Source organism: Epinephelus lanceolatus, chromosome 4 (genome assembly GCF_041903045.1).
Source record: "Epinephelus lanceolatus isolate andai-2023 chromosome 4, ASM4190304v1, whole genome shotgun sequence".
NCBI classification, from domain to species: Eukaryota; Metazoa; Chordata; class Actinopteri; order Perciformes; family Serranidae; genus Epinephelus; species Epinephelus lanceolatus.
This window is the reverse complement of record NC_135737.1, coordinates 28,559,527-28,581,787: the sequence shown is the minus strand read 5'-3', so window position 1 is coordinate 28,581,787 and position 22,261 is coordinate 28,559,527. Positions and strand designations below refer to the sequence as shown.

Here is a 22,261-nt window from a genome sequence, read left to right as displayed (position 1 = left end):
AGTAGCTGTTCAACTCCCATGACGCCCTGAGTAGGGTGATGCAACTGCTGGTTCCTCTCTCCCTGAATACTGTGTATTAATTAGTTATTATCACAATCAGAACTGTGGCCAGAAGTAACAGTTTCAACAGGACTTGTTGAACGTACTGTACGAACTCCTGGCTGACCAGCTGGCCCTAACAGATTTTATACTGCAAGGTAAGTATTTTTGGGAAGTCTTAAGGCAGAACATGAGTGGAAGTGTTTCTGATTTTACCATAATTTCACCTTCACAAAGAATACAGTATGCACTGCCTTTTAAAGTTCTTGAACACCCAACATTTCCGCACTTTTTGTTAAATCTCAAGCAGCATTGTAAATAACGTTAACAATTAAAGGCAAGGCACAGGTAAAACCAAATTTAATTATGTGTGTGACTTTTATTTCAGCGGAAATAACCTAGATTTACCTGGAGATGTCCAAAGTCTTGTTCACTGTAATAGGACACCTGAAGCACAAAACTATACTGTGTACACTTTTTTCTGTATTTAAACATATATAGAAAAGTGTCTTCACATCTTCAAGGGCACTTGCCTTTAATCAAGCACTAATTAAAGACCTCATTAGATATGAGAGCTTGTTAACTAATTGCTGGGTGTGAGGATTTGGGTTTCAGTTACTATACAATAATTATACTTTTTAACCATATTTTAGGATCAAGTACATGCAAAAAAAATAATATGAAGTTTACCAAAAAATACCAGACTGCATATGCTTGATTGCTGAGCGTGACATTGATGAGCATCTTGAGAAGGAGTTCGTCCTTGGGAAAACATTTTTGCTCGCAGTTCGTCTCACTAGCAAATGAAAATTTATTTGATTTTAGAAAGCCCCTGACAGGGTTACAGAAGTCATAATGCAACTGTTTTCAACGACTGACTCCAATGTAAAATCTTTGAAATGTCCATTTAAGACACTCAGTAGTGATCGGGGACACAAAATAACATCTCAAATTCCACTTGTTCAAACTGGACAAACACGATAGCTGTTCCTGAAATGTTATATTTCTCCAAAACTTTCCACCAAAGTCAAACTGACTGAAAGGAAATGTGAGAAATGAGCCATGCAGTCACAGAAATATGCTTAATTTTCTGCCATGCCTAATTTTAATAAAAATGTAGAGACTGCAAGACATTTGCGTATTTATGCAGAGCACCTTTGACTGAACCGAATGGCCTCTCAGGTTGATGCTTCTAAACTCAAATCTCGTGGCAAAACATGAGCTTGCAAAATGTGTTCTGGCTATCTTATTACCTCTGCCAAGGAGGCCATGTTTGTAGTGCCATTTGTCTGTTTGTCAGCAGGATTACGGACAAACTACTGGTGATTTTTTTTAAACTTGTTGGAAAAGTGTACCCATTAAACCCATTAAATTTAGGAGTGGATCCGAATCACGGGGTGGATACACTTATTATTTTCACTTTCTTAAACATTGCGAGATCGGGCATTTCGCTCTCTGTGTGCCCTTCTAGTTTGCAATAAGATTAAATATTCCAAAATTTTCTCATGTACTGTATAATTTTAAGGTCTTAACAATTAATGCATTTCTTGTGATCAAACCAAAAAAACAAAAAAAACAGCCAGACTACAGGGTGTTCAATAATTTTTGACTGACAGTGTATAATAATTGTCATCCTTTGAATTAACATTCACCAGATTAACAGATGTATCCTGATCTAGCATTTTTTAACAGATGTTTTTTTTTTTTTTTTGTTGTGTGCAAGCGTAGTGTATTAACATGTGGGCAAATAAATGATCAGTAGAAGCGGTGCCTAAAACCAACAGCCTTGCAGTAAATGTCAGCGAATGAGGATCTGACTTGTTTCATACTCTTTAAAAGACATAATTATGAGTTTGCTTCTTTAGGGCATACACGAAGCTGTGGGGTAAAAATATAAAAGAAAGAAGATCAGAAAGAGGTGACCTGTTTGTGAGTTGGTTTTTGAATGAAAAGGTTTTAATTCAGAATGAAGTATTGTTGTATTAAATGGCAACATGTGAGAGAAAGGTGTATTTGTTGGCATGCCCTCATACTGTATGTTGAATATCTACCACCTGAATGATTACATGGGTTAAATTATAATGCAATATTTTTTGTTTTAATTGTGATTATAAAATGTTTATTTTGGATGTACAGTATGATTTAAAAAATAAAACTAATGTGCATTAATAAGACATTGTTATGTTTTGTCTCAGAAATATGACAGTGAGTTCAGTCCTTGCAACATCCTTGTAAAAGAGGGCCTCAAAAGACTTTAAATATATAGATCTTTAATAGTACTGACTGTGTCTCAAGTTTAAGGGGTTCTTTACTTGCTTTAGTATGTATTTTAAGTTACTCCCAAGCAACGTGTATAGTAGTGACATCTATATGTCAGACAATCTCAGCAACTATATGAGAAATTCTTAAAAGCCAGATCCCCCATGTACTGTATGTGCTAACAATTCTCACAGGAGAGCTCAAAAAAATTGTTTTGGGCCACATGAGGTCCCATTTTTGTGCACGGAGCTGCCTCTGGTTGTAACTTAAACATCTCGTTCATTATGAACTTAAAGGTCCAGTGTGTAGGATGTAGCGGGAATATATTGGCAGAAATATATAATATTCATAACTGTTTTTGTTAGACATAATCACCTATACATGAGAATCATGAAAATTGTTGCCTTAGAATAAGCTGTGTATATCTACATATGGAGAAGGTCCTTGATACCCTGTGGCCCAATAACTTTCTCCCGTTGACTTACATTGTAAAAGGATTAGCTCAGCGGTACCTGCACGTAATTTATTTTTGGGTAGTGTTTTCAATGTCTCTAGAATTTCCGTTATAAGATCACAAAGTATCATTTACGTCAGTGCTGTATCGTAGGCAACTGGACCTGCTTGAGTTTCTTGAAGATGTTTTGCCTCTCATCCAAGGGGCTTCTTCAGTTCTAACTGACTGGTGTAGAGTCACAGGCTTTAAACTCCATGTGGGTGTGAACCCTCACATGTGAGTCGTTGACTCGTTGGCCATCTTATGTGTCGTTAGGGTTAGATAGGTCCAGGTGCGAATTGGTACCATGACCTGGATGACTGAGAATCTTCACCAACATATCGTTTACATCCCATGCCACCGACATTGTACTGTTTTCCAGTCCCACACACTTTCAGTACCATTTCATCTCATATGATTGAAAGTAACCTACTTCATTCAAGGTTCCGATGATGTCAAATGTAATTAACAGCCCCGCCTCTTCCACATGAACATGCAGGTGGCTCCTTAGGAAAACCCAGAGTTGACTGAACAAGTTGATAACCAGCTTTGTTGTAGTACCGCTTATCCAGATGTACAATGTTAGGGTTAGTCAAGCCAGATAACAAAGAGATATCCTGGGTAAGTTAAACTGGGTTCGTAGTACAGGCCTCTGGTCTGCTCATTAGCAGCTCCTACAGATCTCTCACTACATACACTTTCTCTGTGGTGCTCCTGTAACCAAGGTTCAGATAACAGTTAACAAAAAATGGTTAAAAAAGTTATTATAATGTAAGCAAATAAATGACATTTGTGTTGTGAATTACAATTAATTTACAAGACGCTGTCAAAGATTGCACGTAGTTACCCTAATACTGTGTGAATGAGTTTATACTGCGTATTTGTGGTCTTTTTTGTGTAAAGCCAAAGTTGCTACTTGTATTAGCCATGGTCAAGTTTCCCAAGGCCAATGGTGCTGCCGCCATTTTAGGGTGTGGTGCGCTGAGTATGTAAATGTCAGTGAATGAGGATCTGACTTGTTTCATACTCTTAAAAGACATAATTAGGAGTTCAAAATATGATTGAGTTCAGTCCTTGCAACATCCTTGTAAAATTAGTGTTTTTCTTATCATAGCAGTAAAAGAGGGCCTCGAGACTTAAATATATCAGCCTAATTATTTTCCAGTAATTGATATTTGTGAACACCATGTTTTATAACACGGTTGCAAATAAATGATCAGTGGAAGTGGTGCCTAAAACCAACAGCCTTGGCTCCAACTGGCTCCAGACGGGGCCCTTTCGTTTTCTTGTCGGCCACGGTAGTTCTCCTACACCAGGGGTAGGCAACCTGTGGCTCTGGAGCTACGTTTGGCTGTCCAGTGGTGGCCTGTAGCTTTTGGAAAAAATTATATGGAAATGAATAACAGTTCTTTTTTTTAAAGATATTTTTTTGCCTTTAATTGATAGGATAGTTAAGTGTGAGGGGGAGAAGAGAGAGAGTGGGAGAGGCATGCAGCGAAGGGCCGCAGGCTGGAGTCGAACCCGGGCCACTGCGGCAACAGCCTTGTACATGGGGCATCTGCTCTACCACTAAGCCACTGACGCCCCTAACAGTTCTTTTTTTAACATTTTAATGTTCATGTACAATTGTTGTAGGTCTAAAGTGATTCTTACATTCTTCAGTTGCACAAATGTGTAGCCTATACACCAAATTAAAATAATGTTTTAACATTTCATCAGCTAAAATGTGCATCATATGTCTATGCATCATATGTCCTCTAAACTTTGTCGAACCTCAATAGCCATGGCTAGTCTTAAGTGTTTCCAGCTAGTCTAGCTATGGATCCCAAATCCACAATAAGGAAAAGTCTCTGAGGGAAATACGGAATTTAATAGTGCATGGACATTTTCATTTACTATCACCACCAACGCTGCAAAGTTTAAGTACAAAATAATCATAAATATCCCACTGCAGAGCAGCCACTTTGTGGTAAAACATCATAAATGTTCATTAAGACCTGTTAGTAATGTTGAGAGGATAATTAAGACTTAATAGACAGTGTTACCTTCATTATAAAGCTCAAATATGTTTGTTTTATGTATTAATTTGGTCAAACATGGCTCTTTTGATAGTAAAGGCTGCCCACCCGTCCTACACTCTTGTGGGAGAAGTTGTAGTTCTGCAACGTCACTACTAGATGCCACTAAATCCTGCAGACTGGACCTTTAAACATTTATTGTAACAATTACCTGTTTCTGTTAATGAATACTGAGAAACTCTCTCAAGTTAAATAGGAAATATCGGATTGTGTGTCTTTACTAAAAGTAGCAGCTCTCACCTTTCCATTGTTCTGTGCACAACAGGTGCAATGCAAGTCCCCCTCAATATTTTTGAAAATTGGCCCTGAATATGAATATGATCGTGACTTTTACTGTTGTACACTTATTACATATGATTAAACTAAGTTTAAATGTACCCTTTGCATGCACTTAGTGGTAGCTGAACTAAACTGTCTTTTTGTAGTTAGGCCTAATTGTCAATAACCTAATTACTGTTAACTGTAATTAAGATGTGTTTAAGTGATTAAGTGCATGCATGTGAAATAAAATATGATAAAAATGATTCAAAGGCCTGTAAGGATTAGAAACTATGTGAAAGTTTTTTATCTGGATCAGTGAAGCTGGGGCCGTTTTCAAAAGCCCTACCTGGGGAGCTTGCAGGTGAGTACCTGGTGACGAGGCCCTTAGGTACAGATATTTTTCTGCTGAATTTTTTTCAGCTTAATTCATTTTTACAGCAGTTTTTTAAAAAGACAAGTGAAAAGTGGTTCGCACAGATGTTGTTGGGCAGCAAAGCATTTCACTTTCCTGGGGTGCAGGATTTATTGCAACACCCCTGCCTTAGGATAAAACATAAATACAAGTTACTATTACAATATGCTGCATATCGCTTGCAAAAAGCTTTTCCCTTTTCTTGGTTAGGAAACAGCACTGCAAGCTCACAATCAGGTCCTTCCTTGTGATTCAAGTGTGATTCAAGTGCGAGGCTCCTTTCCCGGGCAAAGCCCCTGAACCTGATTTGGATTCAGCCATGCAGAGTCTGAATAGGGCCGCTGAGAAAATGCATTGTCGGGGTTTCTCCAGTTCCGCCCCGCAACCTGCATAACGACGTGTCGGCCAGTGAGAGCGGAGCGCTGTGGTGGAGGTTGTTTATGTGGAGTGCTGGGTTAGGGTTCCGCCCACTGAGGTATCTGATCGCAGGGCAGGCAGGCAGAGAGTGTAAAATGGCGCACAGCTGTCGGTGGCGGTTCCCCGCTCGGCCCGGAGGGAGCTGCAACTCCGGTACCGGGAGGAGAGCGGGCCGAACTAGGGTTACTGCCTCTCTGCGGAGTGTCTCGGGAGCCCACCCTAACGCAGCCGGGCTCGGACCCGGGTTTGATGCTGCACTACAGGTCTCTTCGGTTATCGGGAGCAACCTGCAGAAATTTCGGGATGTTTTGGGGGAATCGAGTGACTCGAGCAGCGGGGAGGTAAGTCCGATCATGACCAGGGAGCCTCGGTAAGACAGCTGCAGGGCGCTGTGCACTTAGAAAGCCTTTCCCTACATTTCACATGAAGACCTAGCGGTTACTCTCTGCCCAAACCATGACCATCTTTTCCTCCCAACGTTAAGTGGCTGTGAGCAAACTTGTCATTTCCAGGATGCTCAGTTAACTTTGAGTTGGCTGTGTGGCCTTAAACTCCACAGTAACGTGCTATAACGTTAACTTTTGTCACAGACAGCACCAAATGGTCACCAGATTTATGGTCTCACTGGTGCTTCTGGGAAGAAAGTTTTCTCCATCTCAGTGAGTGTGTGAGCACAGGCTACATCCACACAGTTTGGATGAACTGGTGCTAACGTTAGTCTGCTAGCCCGACCAAAACACTGTGGAGAAACCCTGCTGTTAGCTTGTTAATTACAGCACACACCACTGTTAACACACAGCACATAAACGGCTATATTTGGTGACGAACGTTCACTGTGTAACTCAGCCGTTACAACTGATTTACTAGTTAGCTACTTGACATTAGCTTGACGTGAAGCCTTCAAGGCTGGACATGTTGTCTTCATATTCATGTACATTAACACAGTAAAAGTATCCCCCGCTATTAGCATTACTGTTAATGTGTCCACTAAATATGATTTGAACATTTGTGTTTATCATAACGCCGTTCTCCTTGGTGTGTAATCGCACGGGACCTTCAAGCTAGCGTGCAATGTTTGGAAACAAGACATGTCAACTTGAAGGAGGCGAGAGTACACAGTTGTGGTTTGCAACAAGCTAACGTTAACTTGGCGTCTGTCTGCAACGTATCCGAGAAACCGCTGTTCATCATTTACTTTACTTATTCCCAGATTCATATTAGATAACATTTGCTAGCTCCGAAGCTCAGTATTTACAGCATGAGCTCAAGGGCTTGCTGTTGGCTGTAAGGTGTCAACCTTCCAGCGAGGCTTGGCTAACATAGCTGATTGGTTAGCTCGCAGGTTAGCATCCTGTCGTAAGCGATGTTAAAGTTGCAGGTTTGCTCGGGAGCTTGCTGTGTTTACCTCCGGCCAGCATATTGCTACGTAGCGGGTTAAAGCATCGTAGCTAGAGTTGGCTGAGCTCACCCACAAAACTATATCATCACCACTGCTGTTCGGTGTTTAAGCTAGGACAGCTACCATGCTACGCACTACGCCACGCTAGCCGTCGGGGCTATTGCTGATGCATAGGAAAATGGGAGGTGGACATGTTTTCCCCTTCTCTAACACAGCCAGTACGTAGCTAGTACCAAAATAATATCGCTTTTCTGGTGCTTGGAGATGCCGTCTGACACACAGCCACACACTTAAAATCACTCCCGTCAGTGTTAAAGTGCTAAAGAGAGTATAGTGGCAGGGTTTGCGGTCTGATTTCGCTTCGTTTTTATCATAGAAATGAGGCTTGCTAGTGACAGTGCGCATGCAGGGCTGGCTACAATAACAACGAGCCCCTTCTTGACGGACCGTGTGATGTGGGGGTGTGTTCGCCTTAGCGAACTACCATCTTCCTTCTTCATGATGAGCAGCATGCGTTCATTGCAGTGGGAGTACACTGTGTGGGGATGTTTACCACCAACTCCAGGGCTCCACAGACTGCTTATTTGGTTGAAGCACAGCGCTATTTGCATGCATACTAGTTAGGCATTTAGATATGTGCTTTTTTCTGTGCTCGACAGTATGCTTGGATTTTTACATGCATGTTGAATCATGATGTGGAGATTAGCAGTCACTTTAGAGAATGCTGGGAAATATTTCCTGATGTATTTTTAACATCATAGTTTCATTATATTCTGGAGAAACGTACATTTTATTTGAAATATCATGTTTGTGAGCAAAGTTATTAGGAGTCCCTTGACCCCTTACTTTAAAATAAACAGACAGTAATAGCAGTATAACAGTGTTTTGGATGTGTGTAAACAGACTGGACCATTCAATCTCTGTGGAACTTAACTATGTGGAAAATGTGGATACAGCATGCTGATTTAATTGGTTTGGAAGTACATTTGTACTTCAAATCAATGCTTTATGATTATGGAGAAATGAAATATCACTTTGGTGTTGAAATGGCTTTTTAAGCTCTTAAAGCCAATCCCACCCCCTTACTTTGAATGAATGGCAGTGGGTGAGAGTATAACAGTTTTTGGGATGTGTGTATTGACAGACATGAAATCCCAGTGCAACTTCAATCATATGATGTGCTCAGACACAGCAAAGTGATTTTTCTTTATTTTTACACACATCTGTGCTTTGCTTCCCAGCTTTGTGATATTTCAGAGAAATTAAACGTCATGTGAAACATTGTCGATACAGGCAAATGGCTTTTTAAGTACAGTAATTAGGAGTCCCGCCTTCCCTTAGTTAATTGAATAAGAGTTTAGCAGAATTTTGTATGTGGGGAGACAGACTGGACTATTAAATCCCCATGGAACCTGAAGCCTACAGACGTTGCGTTCACAGCATGGTGATTTCATTGAGAGACAGTGTAGTGCCTGTCTGGCCAGACCAGGGCAGTATTGTTCAGGCTCACTGCAGCCCGCTGAGCTCACAGGGCGACCCTGAACAGAGCGCCAGCCGGACACTTGGCCACCCCTCCTTCCTCCATCTAGGCAGAAAGACCCAAATCCACTTCAGACAAACACAACCCCGTCTGAGAGGCAGAGCAACTTTTCTTCTGACAGCTGCCACTTTGGAATGGATTACTAAGCCTATTGGGGTGGCTCAAAGGGGTGCTTGTCGGCTGTTGCTGTCCAAATGAAGGCATTTGTTAGCTTTTGTGTGTGTGTAGGGAATTCATTTTCTTGATCCAGCCAAATTGCCGTTGCTTATTTTGGATGCTGAGTGCAGTCCATGTAGATTTTTTTTTTTTTTTTTGTAAATGAGCAACCTTATCACCTCCACAACATCCACCCAACCCTTCTTTCCACCTAATCAGACTTTGCATCCTTTTCCCTTTCTGTTCCTGGCCCATTATATCTTGCCTTCTGCTGCATCCATTCCAGTCACATATTATTACCAATGTTTAATCACTCATACAAAAGTGCAGCTGAATAGATGTATCAACCCAAATGTCTCTTTGCCTCACTGGTTTGAGAGAAATAGTGTGTTTGAGCGGAAGGGGCTTCAGTCCAGCAGGTGTTTGGCCTATTTAAATGGAAGTGCCCCCCCCTCCCCACACCCCCGCCGCTTACCCATCCCCGAGACAGCGTGTGGATTGGACCAGGAAGCTTTGTGTCTGCTTTTATTCTAGCTCTCACAAAGTGCGGGCGGCTGAAAGAGCACAGGCAGGGATATCAAAGAGTGCAGGGCGACCCTCCTCCCAACGGGACAAAGCTGGGAGGAGAATTAGTCACAGACCCTCCCATCCATGGCTTTATTCTGCAACAGCAGAATGCTTTAGGAGTTGCCTGACTGGGAGAAAGGCGGCAATTGTGTCGTTTTTCTTACGCTTTGTGTATGTGTGTGTGTATGGTGGCAGGGGTAGGGGTGTCCCTCAGACTTTATGTCCCTTATTGCACTCACGAGTAGGCGTGGCGTCTTTGTCTTTATTTTGATTAGAACTTCAATTCAAGCTGGCTGCTTGGGTGGGTAGAAGGGGGGCGTGTGTCTATGGGTGCCCGCCAGCGTGTGTGTGTGTGTGTGTGTGTGTGTGTGTGTGTGTGTGTGTGTGTGTGTGTGTGTGTGTGTGTGTGTGTGTGTGAGTGAGAAAGAGAGAGACCATGCACACGTGCCAATCAGTCTGTTTGTCTTTGTCCGTTGACCGTCCTGGTCTCCTTATGTGCAAGGTGTAGGAAGAGGAGTCATCTTGCCCTGGAAACTGTTTGTTTTGGTCTCTGTGCCGTCGAGCAAATGTGAAACAGTTGCACCTAGTGTTGGGACACTTGAAAAAACAAATGTCCACCTTTTGCTTGGGCTGACAGGGGTCACAAAGCAGTGCCACTGGGTAATTCACGCTGGTGGAGGAAACAAAGATGTTCTGATCAGTGACTCAGACTGGATCCACGACTTGAATGCCCTTTAGTATTACTCATACTTGCTGCATTGTAAACTTAGTAGTATCTGTCAGACTGAATTCCTCTGTGGCCTCTTAAAGAGATGTGTCATCAGAGGGGCATATAGGAGGATGAGCTCATTACCAATTTACATTCCAGGAAGGGATGAGGCATCATGTCTGTACAGTAAATCCAAGAGGAAAGCTTCCTGGAATGTGTCAAGAAGATGTTGTTTCAGACTAGTAAGGAGGAAAGACTTCTAAAGATGTGTTCTCTGAACATCAAACTGACTGAAGGGGTCCTAACCTGAGAACTTAACACATCTATTTGGCATCCCTCTCAGTCTGAGTCACATTCCTGTCCTCCTTTTTAGGGCTGCACTGACTAGTTTGAATCTTCACGGCTTCATTCATAATGTTGTTATTCAAATTCTAAATCAGCACTGGAATGCTGTGCAGCTTTTTTGTTTGCATGTCTGTAAATTTTTGTATAAACCTGTTACTTCTGCACGGTTGCAGATAAAGGCTAGGCTACACTAATATTATTAACAATATATTTGCAGAATTAGATTTCAGTGGTGGCTGCAGTGGATTGTTTTAAACTCAATAATTCCAGAGTGTTATAAAGTCCAAAAGTCAACATTTTTGAAAAAAGATAGATCAATCAAGTAATCATTTATCATTTAAAAATGTGCAACATGTTCCTAACTAAAGAAATATTTCACCAAAGTCCTTCTTTGTTCAAGTTTTGCCTTTCAAACACAACATTTTCACTGCGGTTAAAAAACAGTTTGCACCCCTGTTCGCTGCACACAAAGGGAGGTATGCACCTGTATTAACGAGGTGGTCTAGCAGCAGTCAAACAGCACCATAAATTACATTTATTCATTAAAGAAAGTTTAATCTGATGAATTACTCTGTTAAAAATCAAGGACAAGGAGGATTTTAAAAATTTAGGGCTGAATCAATTCAGAAGACTCAGTTAACTTGATTACTGAAAATCATCAATGTAAGTTTTTTGCGTCAAAGCTTAGTTTAATTTATGTACATTTATACAGCGTATTGTGTTTCCCATAGATTATTATTACTGTGGCATAACATGCCTAGCTGTGAACAGGTGACATGCAGGTCCCCAGGGACGCCACTCATTCTTGCCTTCAATTTTTCCCAGTGGCCACTTGCAGTATTGCAGCAAAAAAGTCCCCTGCATCCCCAAAAGCATTTTCCTCATAGACCACCATAATGAAAGAGACATCTGTAAAACTTTTTACAGGACATCTTGAACTGCAAACAAGATCAATTGTGAATATGTATATTATGAATGTTTGATCCATGGAGGCTTCATATTTGTAAAACTTTCCTCGAAAACTTTGTCAACATCAGTTTTACCACATAAGATAAGTTTTTTTCAGTCTGTTCATTTGACTTTAATAATTTTTATTGCAGCAAAATGTGATGCAAAGCACACAAACTGACCAACATCGTCATAAAACCTGTTAGAAATGCTGCATACACCTGACAAACTGAACTGTTGGCAGATTTATCGCCCTCTGCGAGGCCAGATTAAGTGGGTTAGCCAAACACTTCACATGCAGGTATCCTGCTAACTGAATGACAACACCCATGTTAGAAGCATCTGTTAAAAACACAATCCCCCATTCTTGTGCTGCATTTTGCAGGAGGTCAGCAATGTTTGCTCTGGTGTTACTTTCATGTTCTGCTCTAGTTTGGAGAACATGAGACGGCAGTCACCAGTTCTCCGTGAAATAATGTGCCATTATAGTTGCATATGAATCCACTGACCTTGAAGTCCAGGTGTCACAAGTTAATGCCACCCTTCCTGCTGTATTAAGATTCCTCAACTTTATGCTTCACCTCTCTGTACAGCCTGGGTATGGCTGTGTTGGTGACAAAACGTTGGATGGAGTCACATACAGACAAAGTGTTTTTAGCATGTAACAAATGTCTTTGTTTTCAGAAAGCTGTATGGACACAGATCTTTAGACATGAAGTAGGTGATGGACTGTGTTACGTTCTTTGCTCACTCAGAGTTGGATGGTAGTATTGTCAAGCTGTGTCCAGTGTTGGTTGATTTTTCGGTGGAGCAGGTTTAGCGCTAGCTTGGCTGTTGGTGGCTAACGCTGTCTCTCGATGGTAGAGTGTGGGGTGAACCCTCACGTTTGTAGTATTCTTATATGACACTGCTTGAAAATGGCATGTTATATCCAAGTCCTTCTTTCTGTCCATATTAAAAAGAATCCATATTAAGTCCAGATGTTTGATTTGAATGCCAACAACATGTTTCTGATCATTTTTCTCTGGTGCGTTTATCTTTGTTTTCATGAACTTCCTGCCAAACGCTGCTGACTGAGACCTCTGCTGACCTCACCAGGAAAAAAAAATCAGCACCATCTAGTGGACCGAAAAAACAATTTTATTATTCTAGTACCAAAAGTTGTATTAAAATGTGTATTTGTAAAAATGAATACTCTATATAATAAAAGATTGATACTTAGCATCTGTGTATCGATACAATATCGCCATGCAAAATATTACGATGCTATGCTGTATCGATTTTTTTTCCCAACCGTATTTCCTATCCATCTCAAAACATTTGATATAGATTGCATATAAAGTATAGATTATTTTTGTCTCTGTTGCCTTTAGATCACTGCAAATTTAATCTGTGAAACTGTTCCTCTACATTCTCCCGGCATGAAAATGAGGAGTACGAACTATGGCGACACCCACATAAACAGTAGTCAAATCAGTATCCGTAAAGTGAATGGTTGGTTTAGTGGTATGAGTCAATATAGCTCACGGTGTTATAACACATCAATGTGATACCACTTGCACCGTGCAGTTTGTGGTATGTTATCACAACTTAATTTCAACACCTCTGAGAAGTAATACCTTTTAGATGCTGCTGAGTTATTATGAAAGTTCGTGTACAACATTTCAAGTAGATCAGTATCATAAGTAATAAACCAGCAACTGTAACTGTGTTTGCTGATGATGATTGCACATGTTGGGGCAAGTCTTTTCAATAAAGTCTTGATGGCTGTGGTTGTTTGGCTGGCTGCAAAGTATGGTAACTGATTTACTGGCGCCGTCAAACTGCTACCTGAAAGAACCATACAGTGTTTAAACAATGTACCTTTTTAAAGTGTTATAATGTCATTTTTTAAATTTGTTTTTAAACGCCTTTAATACGAGGCCACCTCAGGGAGTGTAATGCCAGGGAGATTAGCTAATGTTACCAAAATGCATGAAGTTAAAACGATAACTGATGTTTAATAGACATTTTGGCACATTTTTGTGTTGAGTTGTCAGAAAGCCAGTTTGAAACATTGAAGTGATGAAATGGATTTTATTATCTGGTTTGCACAGTTGAAAACTTGGACTGATTTTTAAAAACATAATACAATGGATTACAATGGACATAATACAATGGATTACAATGGACATAATACAATGGATTACCTGCATCATAATCACAATTAAAGCATGGTTAAGTTTGGGGAAAGTTTGTTAATTTTTTTTTACAAATGTGAGCAGCACTAGCTTCTACTGTGAGAGGTGAACCCAGGTCCTGCCTTTGTGTCCACTTCCCAACCCGCATATCCTCACTTTTTGCTGTGCAGTGAACAGCATGCTGCCTTTTTAATGTTGCCAGTGTGAATATAAATAGCTATTGCAAATTAGCTGCATATGAATAATTTGTGGGGGACATGGTCAGCTGATCACGATAAGAGCTTTTCTTTTTTTGGTTGGTGAATTTGTGTTTTTATCTGCTTCTGTTATTTTGTCTGTTTTTTTCTCCTCCCGTTTCACCAAGTCCACCCAGGTGAGAGCTATGTGCGCAAACTCTCACTAATGAGGACAAACATAGGTGGTTCAAATTAATCTTAATCAAGCTTAGTCTTGGATTCCATAATTGAGCAATTCAAAGTGTAAATGCGCCTCAGACAAGCCACTTCTTAAGTAAGGAGTATCTTTTCTAGGTTAAAGCCTGGTTTATACCCTGTCTGGGAAACTGGTCCCTAATGTGCAGCCCAATGTCTATAACCAGTTAGATTTCTCCTAAGTGTTGTCTCGAAAGGCAGTAAAAGGTCTGTTTGCTTTCTCAGAGTGCAAAAGCACTGTCAAAATGATACAGAGATGTATACCCCAAACCAAATTCACATCCGTTTCATAACTTTCAGGGACAGTCCCTCGCATCTCCTGACTCAGATCAGTTTCCCTTTCTCTATCTTTTAGTAACTTGTTTGAAGTAATTTATGCATTGATCAGTTACACGAGATGTGACATACCAGCAGGAAGTAAAGCTGCTCAAGGTTTTTATAGTGAGACTGGCAGCAAAAGCAGGCAAAGATGAGCAACATGAACAGTGGTGTTCAAAAGCCTTCCTGCACACTCCTCAGCTGATGAAATAGAAAGGAGAAAAGAGAAACTCGGTTCTTTCCAGCAACCTTTTTACCCCCTGCATGGTGCGAGGCAAAGCAGAACATGAACCTCACCTTGCTAGTCTACTACAGCGTTTGTTTACTTCTTGAAGTTACCTCCCTGTGCCTGCCCTACTATTGAGCTCACGGTGAGGCTTGTGTTTCACACGCTGCTGCTCTGTGCTCGGCAGCCAGTGGGCGGGAAGCGAGCGAGCGAGCAATGAGCGAGTGACTGAATATCTGTTTCGGAGCATGGTCGAGAGCAGGAATGAGGGGAAGTAAAGGGGAGGCTTGTCGTGTGTGGGAGTTTGTTTAGATAGGGATTTTGCAAGATTCTGCATGAGCATGCTGACACCCCAAAACCCTTTTCATCCTCAGCGCTGCCTGGAGTCGACTGCGCTCCCTCTGTTGTTGATGCTGCATGTGGTCAAGATGCTGCTTCCTCGCCTCTTTTTCTCCTCCTCACCCTCCTCCCACAGCCCTCCTCATTTCCTCACTCATGTTTGCTGCTTGCCTCGCCTGTGCTCCCCTCCCCCGCATCCTTACGCCTATGTTATGCTTGTTTACATCTTGCTGTGCAGTTCACGGGCAGGGGGTGTGTTTTTTTTCTTCTTGCTTTTCTCTAACCGTGTGTATGTGTGGCTGACAGAATCAGCAGGTCCATGTGCGCATGTACAAGCGTGCGTGTAGATGAACCTGTGCGATCCGTTCTATGCATGTTGTGATGTCATTGACTGCTACTCGCACTATCACAGCGAGTCAGAGCCGGCCGTTGGTACTCCGCCCCCCTCCGCTCTGCAACAACACCAACCAGGAGCAGCAGCTTGCTCAGAGAGGAGAGGATGCTGGTATTATTGTGAGGAGAGGAGAAGGGGAGAGGAGCGTAAGGAGATGAGGAGTGGAGGATGCTCAGATCAGTACTGCCTGCCAGGATAAACAGCAGTATTGACTGTCTGTTATTGTTGTTTGTTTATATGCAGAACAGATGAAAGAGCCAGTTCTGTAGCACACATTAGTGCTTTCAATATTTTTTAAATAGACACCACAGTGTGCGTGTTTCAGACACATTTAGGTATCAATTATTCACATTGCGATGCGTGTAACTCTTAGCTGGTGCAAATCACTTTGCATGTGCACACACTTGCGTGGACTACACTTGGATAGCAGCTGCTCCACAAACTGGGCCAACGAGACCTCAACTGCATCCCCACACGCTGCTATAAATAAACATGATGAAATGACACACTCACCTCCACTCTTAAACACGCACACTGATTGCAAGGAAGTAGTGGCACAGGGAGGATACTGACGATGTTAATCATCCTCTAGTGATTTCTCTGTTGCACATCTCTTTACTGATGCATCAGAGGAGGGACTGATGTACAGTCTGTACATATCACATTTACAGTTGCATCCATCATTTTTTTTTACCACCAAATGAAGTCAAAAAGAAGATTTTTAGTCAGTTATACAAAAAGTGCAACTTGTAATGTATTTGTATCCAAAATATAGCATGTTTTAGTTGTGCAAGAGCCCGTTTAATCTGCCAGGTTAGGCTCTCATGTTCATTGTGACACATCATTAGACCCAATGCCTGAAAGATGGGTGAAGAGTTGTTGTTAGTACACTTGTTCTGAGGTAATAACACCTAAGTTCCCATATACACAGATCCATGTTAAGGGGGAAAACTTTGAACTCCATGTGTTTCAGTAGAATAATTGGAGTCGTGGCTTATGTGACACAGTTGTGTTTTAAACGTGATGGGTGAAAAAAGTTGAAAAAAGTTGAGCTTTTGAGGCAACAAGGTCAGTCGTTCAAAATATAGTATAATACAGTACAATATCTTGCAAAGTACTTGATGAATGAACTGGATGAAATTTGTTACAGGCCTTCATGATGCCTAGAGAATGACTCCTAATGTCTTTTGTAACTAACAGGCCAAATATTTCCTTCAGCTCAGAAAAACTTTAAAACTTATGTACTGACTTCAGGCAGAGAAGGAGATATTGTAGATACATTACTACATTGGCATGGTAATATAGAGAGCGTGACTTACTAGCATGGTCAATGTCAGCACATTATCATACAAACAAATTAATGTTAGCCTACGCAGCTGTGTGTAAGTACTTGTGAGGCTGTCAAAGAGGAGACAAGTTCAAGGCTGGAGATGTTCAGCTGAGTCTGATGAGCTACGTCTGAGATGTTGAGATGAAATGATCACTCACCGAATAGTATAAAGCCTTTATATCTAGGCAGTGGTATCACCTTTTCTTTGGTGCCACACTTCACGTTTGTTGCCTCAGATCAGATCAGATCAGGGCAGTCTCTCATGCAGCCGTCAGTCATGTCAGTCACTGAATCAAGATTATGTTGCTGCATTACCTATTTCTCATCTCCAGATGTTTTCAGAAACATTTTAGTGTACTGTTTAGCTGTGAAATGAGAATGTTTGCGCTGGCTGGTGGGCAGTGGTTGGTTTTGGCTTGACTGTTTTCAACATGGTGGCTGGTTCAAAAGCTTTATCATCAGGCCTGTGAAGCTTCACAGAGCTGCTCACGTGGTTAGAGAGTATAGGGCTGTTTTTCTTTTGCGTCTTTTCTCTGACTGTCCATGTATGACCAACCACTTTAGCATTTTGCTGTTCCCTCAGGGAGCAGGAGCACAGTGTGATGTGTTAGTCACCCAATAAGATTTGGTTGTTTGCAGTTCAAACTGTCTATTGTGGCTTGAGCCTTCTCCAACTGCAGGCATGTCATCCTTAGAGCCAGAGAAACATAAGTGCACCAGAGTGAGCCAGCAGGGGAAAGTGAGATTTAGGACATCATTATAGCCTATAGCCTGGTCTTCATCTGAGTCTGACTCAAAAATGACTCAAGTGCCGCACATAGATCTAGGCCAACTGACATTTATGTGTGCAGTGATGGATGCTGTAAATTTGACCTGTGAACTAACATTGCTTCTTCACTGTATTTAAGCATTACAAAGTTTGCATAGTCACAAAACATTCAAAAGTTTTCTTTTTCCTTTTTTTGTAGGAAGAAGCATTTGGAGGATTTGGACCGGTGGCAGAGCAGAAAAGAATACAGAGCTCTTCAACAACCTCTTCAGGTAAAGTTACACAAGAGTAACTCCCTATTGGTCTATCAGAGACCTTACTGTTGTCTTGAGATGCTTATGGCTGTACAGGTTGTCCTCATCTAGTGCTACCATGCTAATTAACTGTCCTCTGATTTGTTCTCTGGTTCTATCAGCAGGCCCACCTGTACAGGAGAAGAAGCCAAGAGGCCGTCCCCCACGAGCCCTGACTGCCCAGAAAGCTGCTGCAAGTCTACCTTCCCCCTCTTCCCTTCCCTCCCCAACACAGGCGAAACCTGAGGGCCCTGAAAGGCCAGCTGAGAAGGTGAAAAGGCTACCTGGGAGGCCGCCAGGCACCGGGGAAAAGAGAAGAGGTCGACCCCCGTCTTCAAGTAGCAAGAAAGCTTGGAGTACAACTAGCCATGCAGCAGGGGAGGACAGTAGGCAGGCTGGGTCTGAGTTGGGCATGGACACAGAGGAGGACAAGGACAGAAAGGGCGCCAAGCGGACACCACTGGGCTCTGCTCAGGCACATGACACAGAGGCAAAGCTTCCCAAAGGTGGGCGGGGTGAATCCAAAGTTACCAACCTGAAGAGGCTAAGAGCAACTAAGCTAGCCCCTCTCAAGTCACGGCTCAAGACTTTGCCTGGTGTACCCAGACGCAGACGTGGGCGACCGCCCTCAGCTGAGCGTCTCAAAGCTGAGGCGGCAGCTGCTGCTGCTGCTGCTGCTGCTGCACAGCTGTCTACCTCCATTGAATGTGGGGAAGGGAAACATAAAGTCTTTAGAGCCAGAGGTGGGGATAGAGGCACAGAGCCACACACTCCTCAGCAGCCAGTGCTGAGGAATGTGGATGGTGCTGAGGATCAGGACTCTTCCAATCCACCTGCCTCCCCATCTCCTTCCAAGACAGGTAGGACAGTGGGCCTCAGAAAAAGCCCTCGCCATAGAAAACCTGTCAGGATTGTCCCCTCTTCTAAACGCACTGATGCAACCATCGCTAAACAGCTGCTGCAGCGCGCTAAGAAAGGAGCGCAGAAGCGACTGGAGAAGGAAGCTGTAGCCATCGGGGGTAATGGGGCAGGAGCCATTGAAGCTGGCATCAGGAAGACCCAACTGAAGAACATAAGGCAGTTTATCATGCCTGTGGTCAGCACTGTCTCCCTTCGCATCATCAAAACCCCCAAGCGCTTCATTGAAGATGAGGGCAACTTTGGAACCCCGCCACCCCATATGAAGATCGCACGGTTAGAAACAGCCCCAACATCTGTCTCCACATCTGCCCAACCAACCTCCACCACCTCCTCTTCCCCTTCTCCTGTACTGGTCTCCTCTACACCTGCTGTTACCAGCACCGCAGCTCCAATTGACTCCCTCCCCCCTCCTCCACCTCCTGCCCCTGTCCCCAGTGCTCCATCAACAGCCGCCAGTCTGCTCAACAGCAACACCAACAATGCCGCGAATGGGCGATTTAGCAGCAGCGCGGCGTCTTGCGGCTCAAGTGCTGTGTCGCAGCATTCCTCCCAGCTCTCCTCTGCAGAGTCTTCCAGGTCCAGCAGCCCCAGCCTGGATGACTCATCATGCGACTCCCAGGCATCTGAGGCCACACAGGCCTTGTCAGAGCCAGAGGATCACTCTCCGTCCTCACAGGGAGAGAGGGAGGCCAACCTGTTACACAGCTCACGGCCTCCCTCTCCTCCCTCTGAGCCAGAGCCGGAGCATGTGTTGACAGAGAGGAGTCGAAGAGGCCGGAGAGGACAGGGGGTCGGCAGGGGAAGTCAGAGCCAGAGGGTTAGAGACACTCACAGCTCTGGGGCTAAAAAACCTATCATCAGCCCACCAACAGGAGTGCTGATGTCCTCCTCCACACTGGTAAATTCCCAGCAAGCTTCATCCACGGCCTCCTCCTCTTCTTCACCTCCACCACCCCCACTCCTCACACCTCCACAGCCTCCCCAGTCAGCTTCCTCCAATACAGCTGCTATCAGTGAACACCACTCACAGTCACCCTGGATGACTCACCCCATCCCTCCATTCCTGTCTGGACCATCAGTGCTGTCCAGCTTGTCAGACAAACGAAGCCGCTCAATTCTGAGAGAGCCCACCTTCCGCTGGACATCCCTGTCCCACCCTGAACACCAGTACTTTTCCTCAGCTAAATATGCCAAGGAGGGCCTCATTCGCAAGCCCATATTTGACAACTTTCGTCCTCCCCCCCTCACACCTGAAGATGTGGGGCTGTTGCCCCAGGGTGTTGGTGGAGCAGGGGGAGCTGCTCCAGTGGCATTCCCTGCACCAGGCAGTGGAGCAGGAACAGGGACTCGTCTATTTGCCCCTCTTCACTCACACACCCACCACCAACATCCCTCTTCATCACGCTTCGATGCACCACTCCACAAGCGCAGCCCGTTGCTTCGTGCTCCACGGTTTACACCCAGCGAGGCCCACTCTCGGATATTTGAGTCTGTTACCCTGCAGTCATCTTCTGGAAGCAGCCCCGGCTCTCTCTCCCCACACCAGACGTCCTCTAGCTCCAGCAGAACCTCACGGCGCAGGAGACGACTGGTCTCGGGAACAATACGTGGCCATCCACGGTCTCCTTCCCACTCGATGACCAGACGCAGCAGCCAAATAGGAGGCCCCATGTCTGTGGGGAAAAGCTCCTCTGAGATGTCTGTGCTGACAGGCTCTGTCTCCTGTAGTAACCCCAGCTCTTTGCCCGGGGTTTCCCCAAGTCCACTCGCCACTAGTGCCTTAACTCCTGCTCCTTTCAGCACCTTCTCCACCGTATCCATGGGTCTGGCTCCACAAGGGACACCTGATAGCAGGAGAGGAGCTGCTGGAAACCCACCTCCTTTGTCAACTACATCATCCACTTCTTCCCCACTTTTCCCTCTCTTTCCTTCCAGTGCCCAGGACACAGGGCGAGGAGCTGGGAAAGGAGGTAAAGAGAAAAGCTTGTCAGCTCCCCAGGAATCCGCTCCAAAGGAAAAGGAAAGAGACTCTGAGAAAAACCGAGACAAAGAGAAGGAAAACAAGAGGGAAGGTAGGAAGGATATGGAGAAAAGAAGTAAGGTTTCTACACCAGATGGCTCCCCCAGTGCACCTTCCAGCCTGTTTACTGTGGATGGGAGGGACTCGGAAGATGCTCTTTTATCTATTGCTCCAAAAAAGGCTCCAGGGAGAAAAAAATCAACGTCAGTTGACAACGTTTCTGAAACAGCTTCCTCAGAGGTACGTGGGCCCCATTCCACTGTTCCCATGTCCATCGCTAAAGGACGTCTATCAAAGAAAGGCAGACCCTCTGAGAAAGGAGCAGAGATGGAGGATGGGGAGAAGGAGAAAGAGAAACAAAGCGCTCCTAGCCAGCAGACAGCAAGCCTTCCAGGGCAGCCAGGCAGACAACAGCTCCCTGTCCCCTCTCTTGGATCAATGTTGGCACAAGCAGAGAAACAGCCTGTGACCGACAAGCGGGTAGTTGGACTACTGAAGAAGGCCAAAGCCCAGCTCTTTGAGATAAAGAAGAGTAAGCTGAAGCCTGCAGAGCAGACGAAGGGCCAGGTCAGTTTTTTTTTGTTCATGTCTTGCCGTCATAGTTAGCTTCTCTTATTCTCGTCACATTGCCACAAGGAAGTGACTTTTCATGATGCTATCAATGTTTGCTATAAATAGAAATCTGTGTTTGTACTCAAAGTGAAACTTGATAATAGGAAAGTCCCACAGAGACTGTCACTTGTCACTCAAGGGGAATTCTGTTAGCCTCATACATTATGCAGAAAGCAGCACGGGCTGTACTTTTTAAAGTATTTTCCAGAATATACTCCTCTGTTCTTCTGCTGTTAATCTAAACATACTATTGTTACAGGCAGTCGTTGCATGTTTTCAAGAAGATAAAAATTCCCTGTCTCAGTTGAACTCATAGTCTCAGTCCAACCTCTAGCACTGACACTCCTCCTCCTCCTCCTCCTAATCATCATCCTTATTATTATTGAACATTGTGCAGAGATATGAGTTACATTTGATTTCATGAACAATTCTTAACAAGTAAAATGAATTAACCTCACTTAAGCAACATCCTAAAATGTCAGCGTGTTGCATTGAACATTTGTGGTGGTGCATGACTGACTCTGTATTTAAGCATGCTCTTCAAATGTCTGTTTCATTTTTTTGTGGTGATGTGTGCCTGGGAGCAGGGTCAAGAGAGTGACTCGTCAGAGGCCTCAGTCCGTGGTCCACGCATCAAGCATGTATGTCGTCGTGCAGCTGTGGCTCTTGGCCGTAATCGGGCAGTGTTCCCTGACGACATGCCCACACTTAGTGCCTTGCCCTGGGAGGAGAGAGAGAAGATCCTATCTTCCATGGGGAATGATGGTGAGTCACACTCATCTTACCTCTCATGTGACCTGCATGT

General features: G+C 43.7%; 1 protein-coding gene across 8 annotated transcripts in view; it reads left to right on the top strand.

Moving 5' to 3' along the window:
* Positions 1-5,982: 5,982 nt before the first annotated feature.
* kmt2a (lysine (K)-specific methyltransferase 2A) overlaps positions 5,983-22,261 on the top strand; it is a 43,298-nt gene continuing 27,019 nt past the window's right edge. For 4 of the 8 annotated variants that reach the window (XM_078167106.1, XM_033632099.2, XM_033632101.2 and 1 more), the window contains exons 1-4: positions 6,027-6,300; positions 17,810-17,882; positions 18,026-21,411; positions 22,044-22,221. In XM_078167106.1, coding sequence (XP_078023232.1) covers positions 6,055-6,300; positions 17,810-17,882; positions 18,026-21,411; positions 22,044-22,221 — 3,883 coding nt within the window. In that variant the 5' untranslated portion in view covers positions 6,027-6,054. Of the gene's footprint in view, positions 6,301-17,809; positions 17,883-18,025; positions 21,412-22,043; positions 22,222-22,261 lie in introns of all 8 variants that reach the window. The other 4 variants (XM_033632102.2, XM_078167107.1, XM_033632100.2 and 1 more) reach the window with 2 other exon arrangements.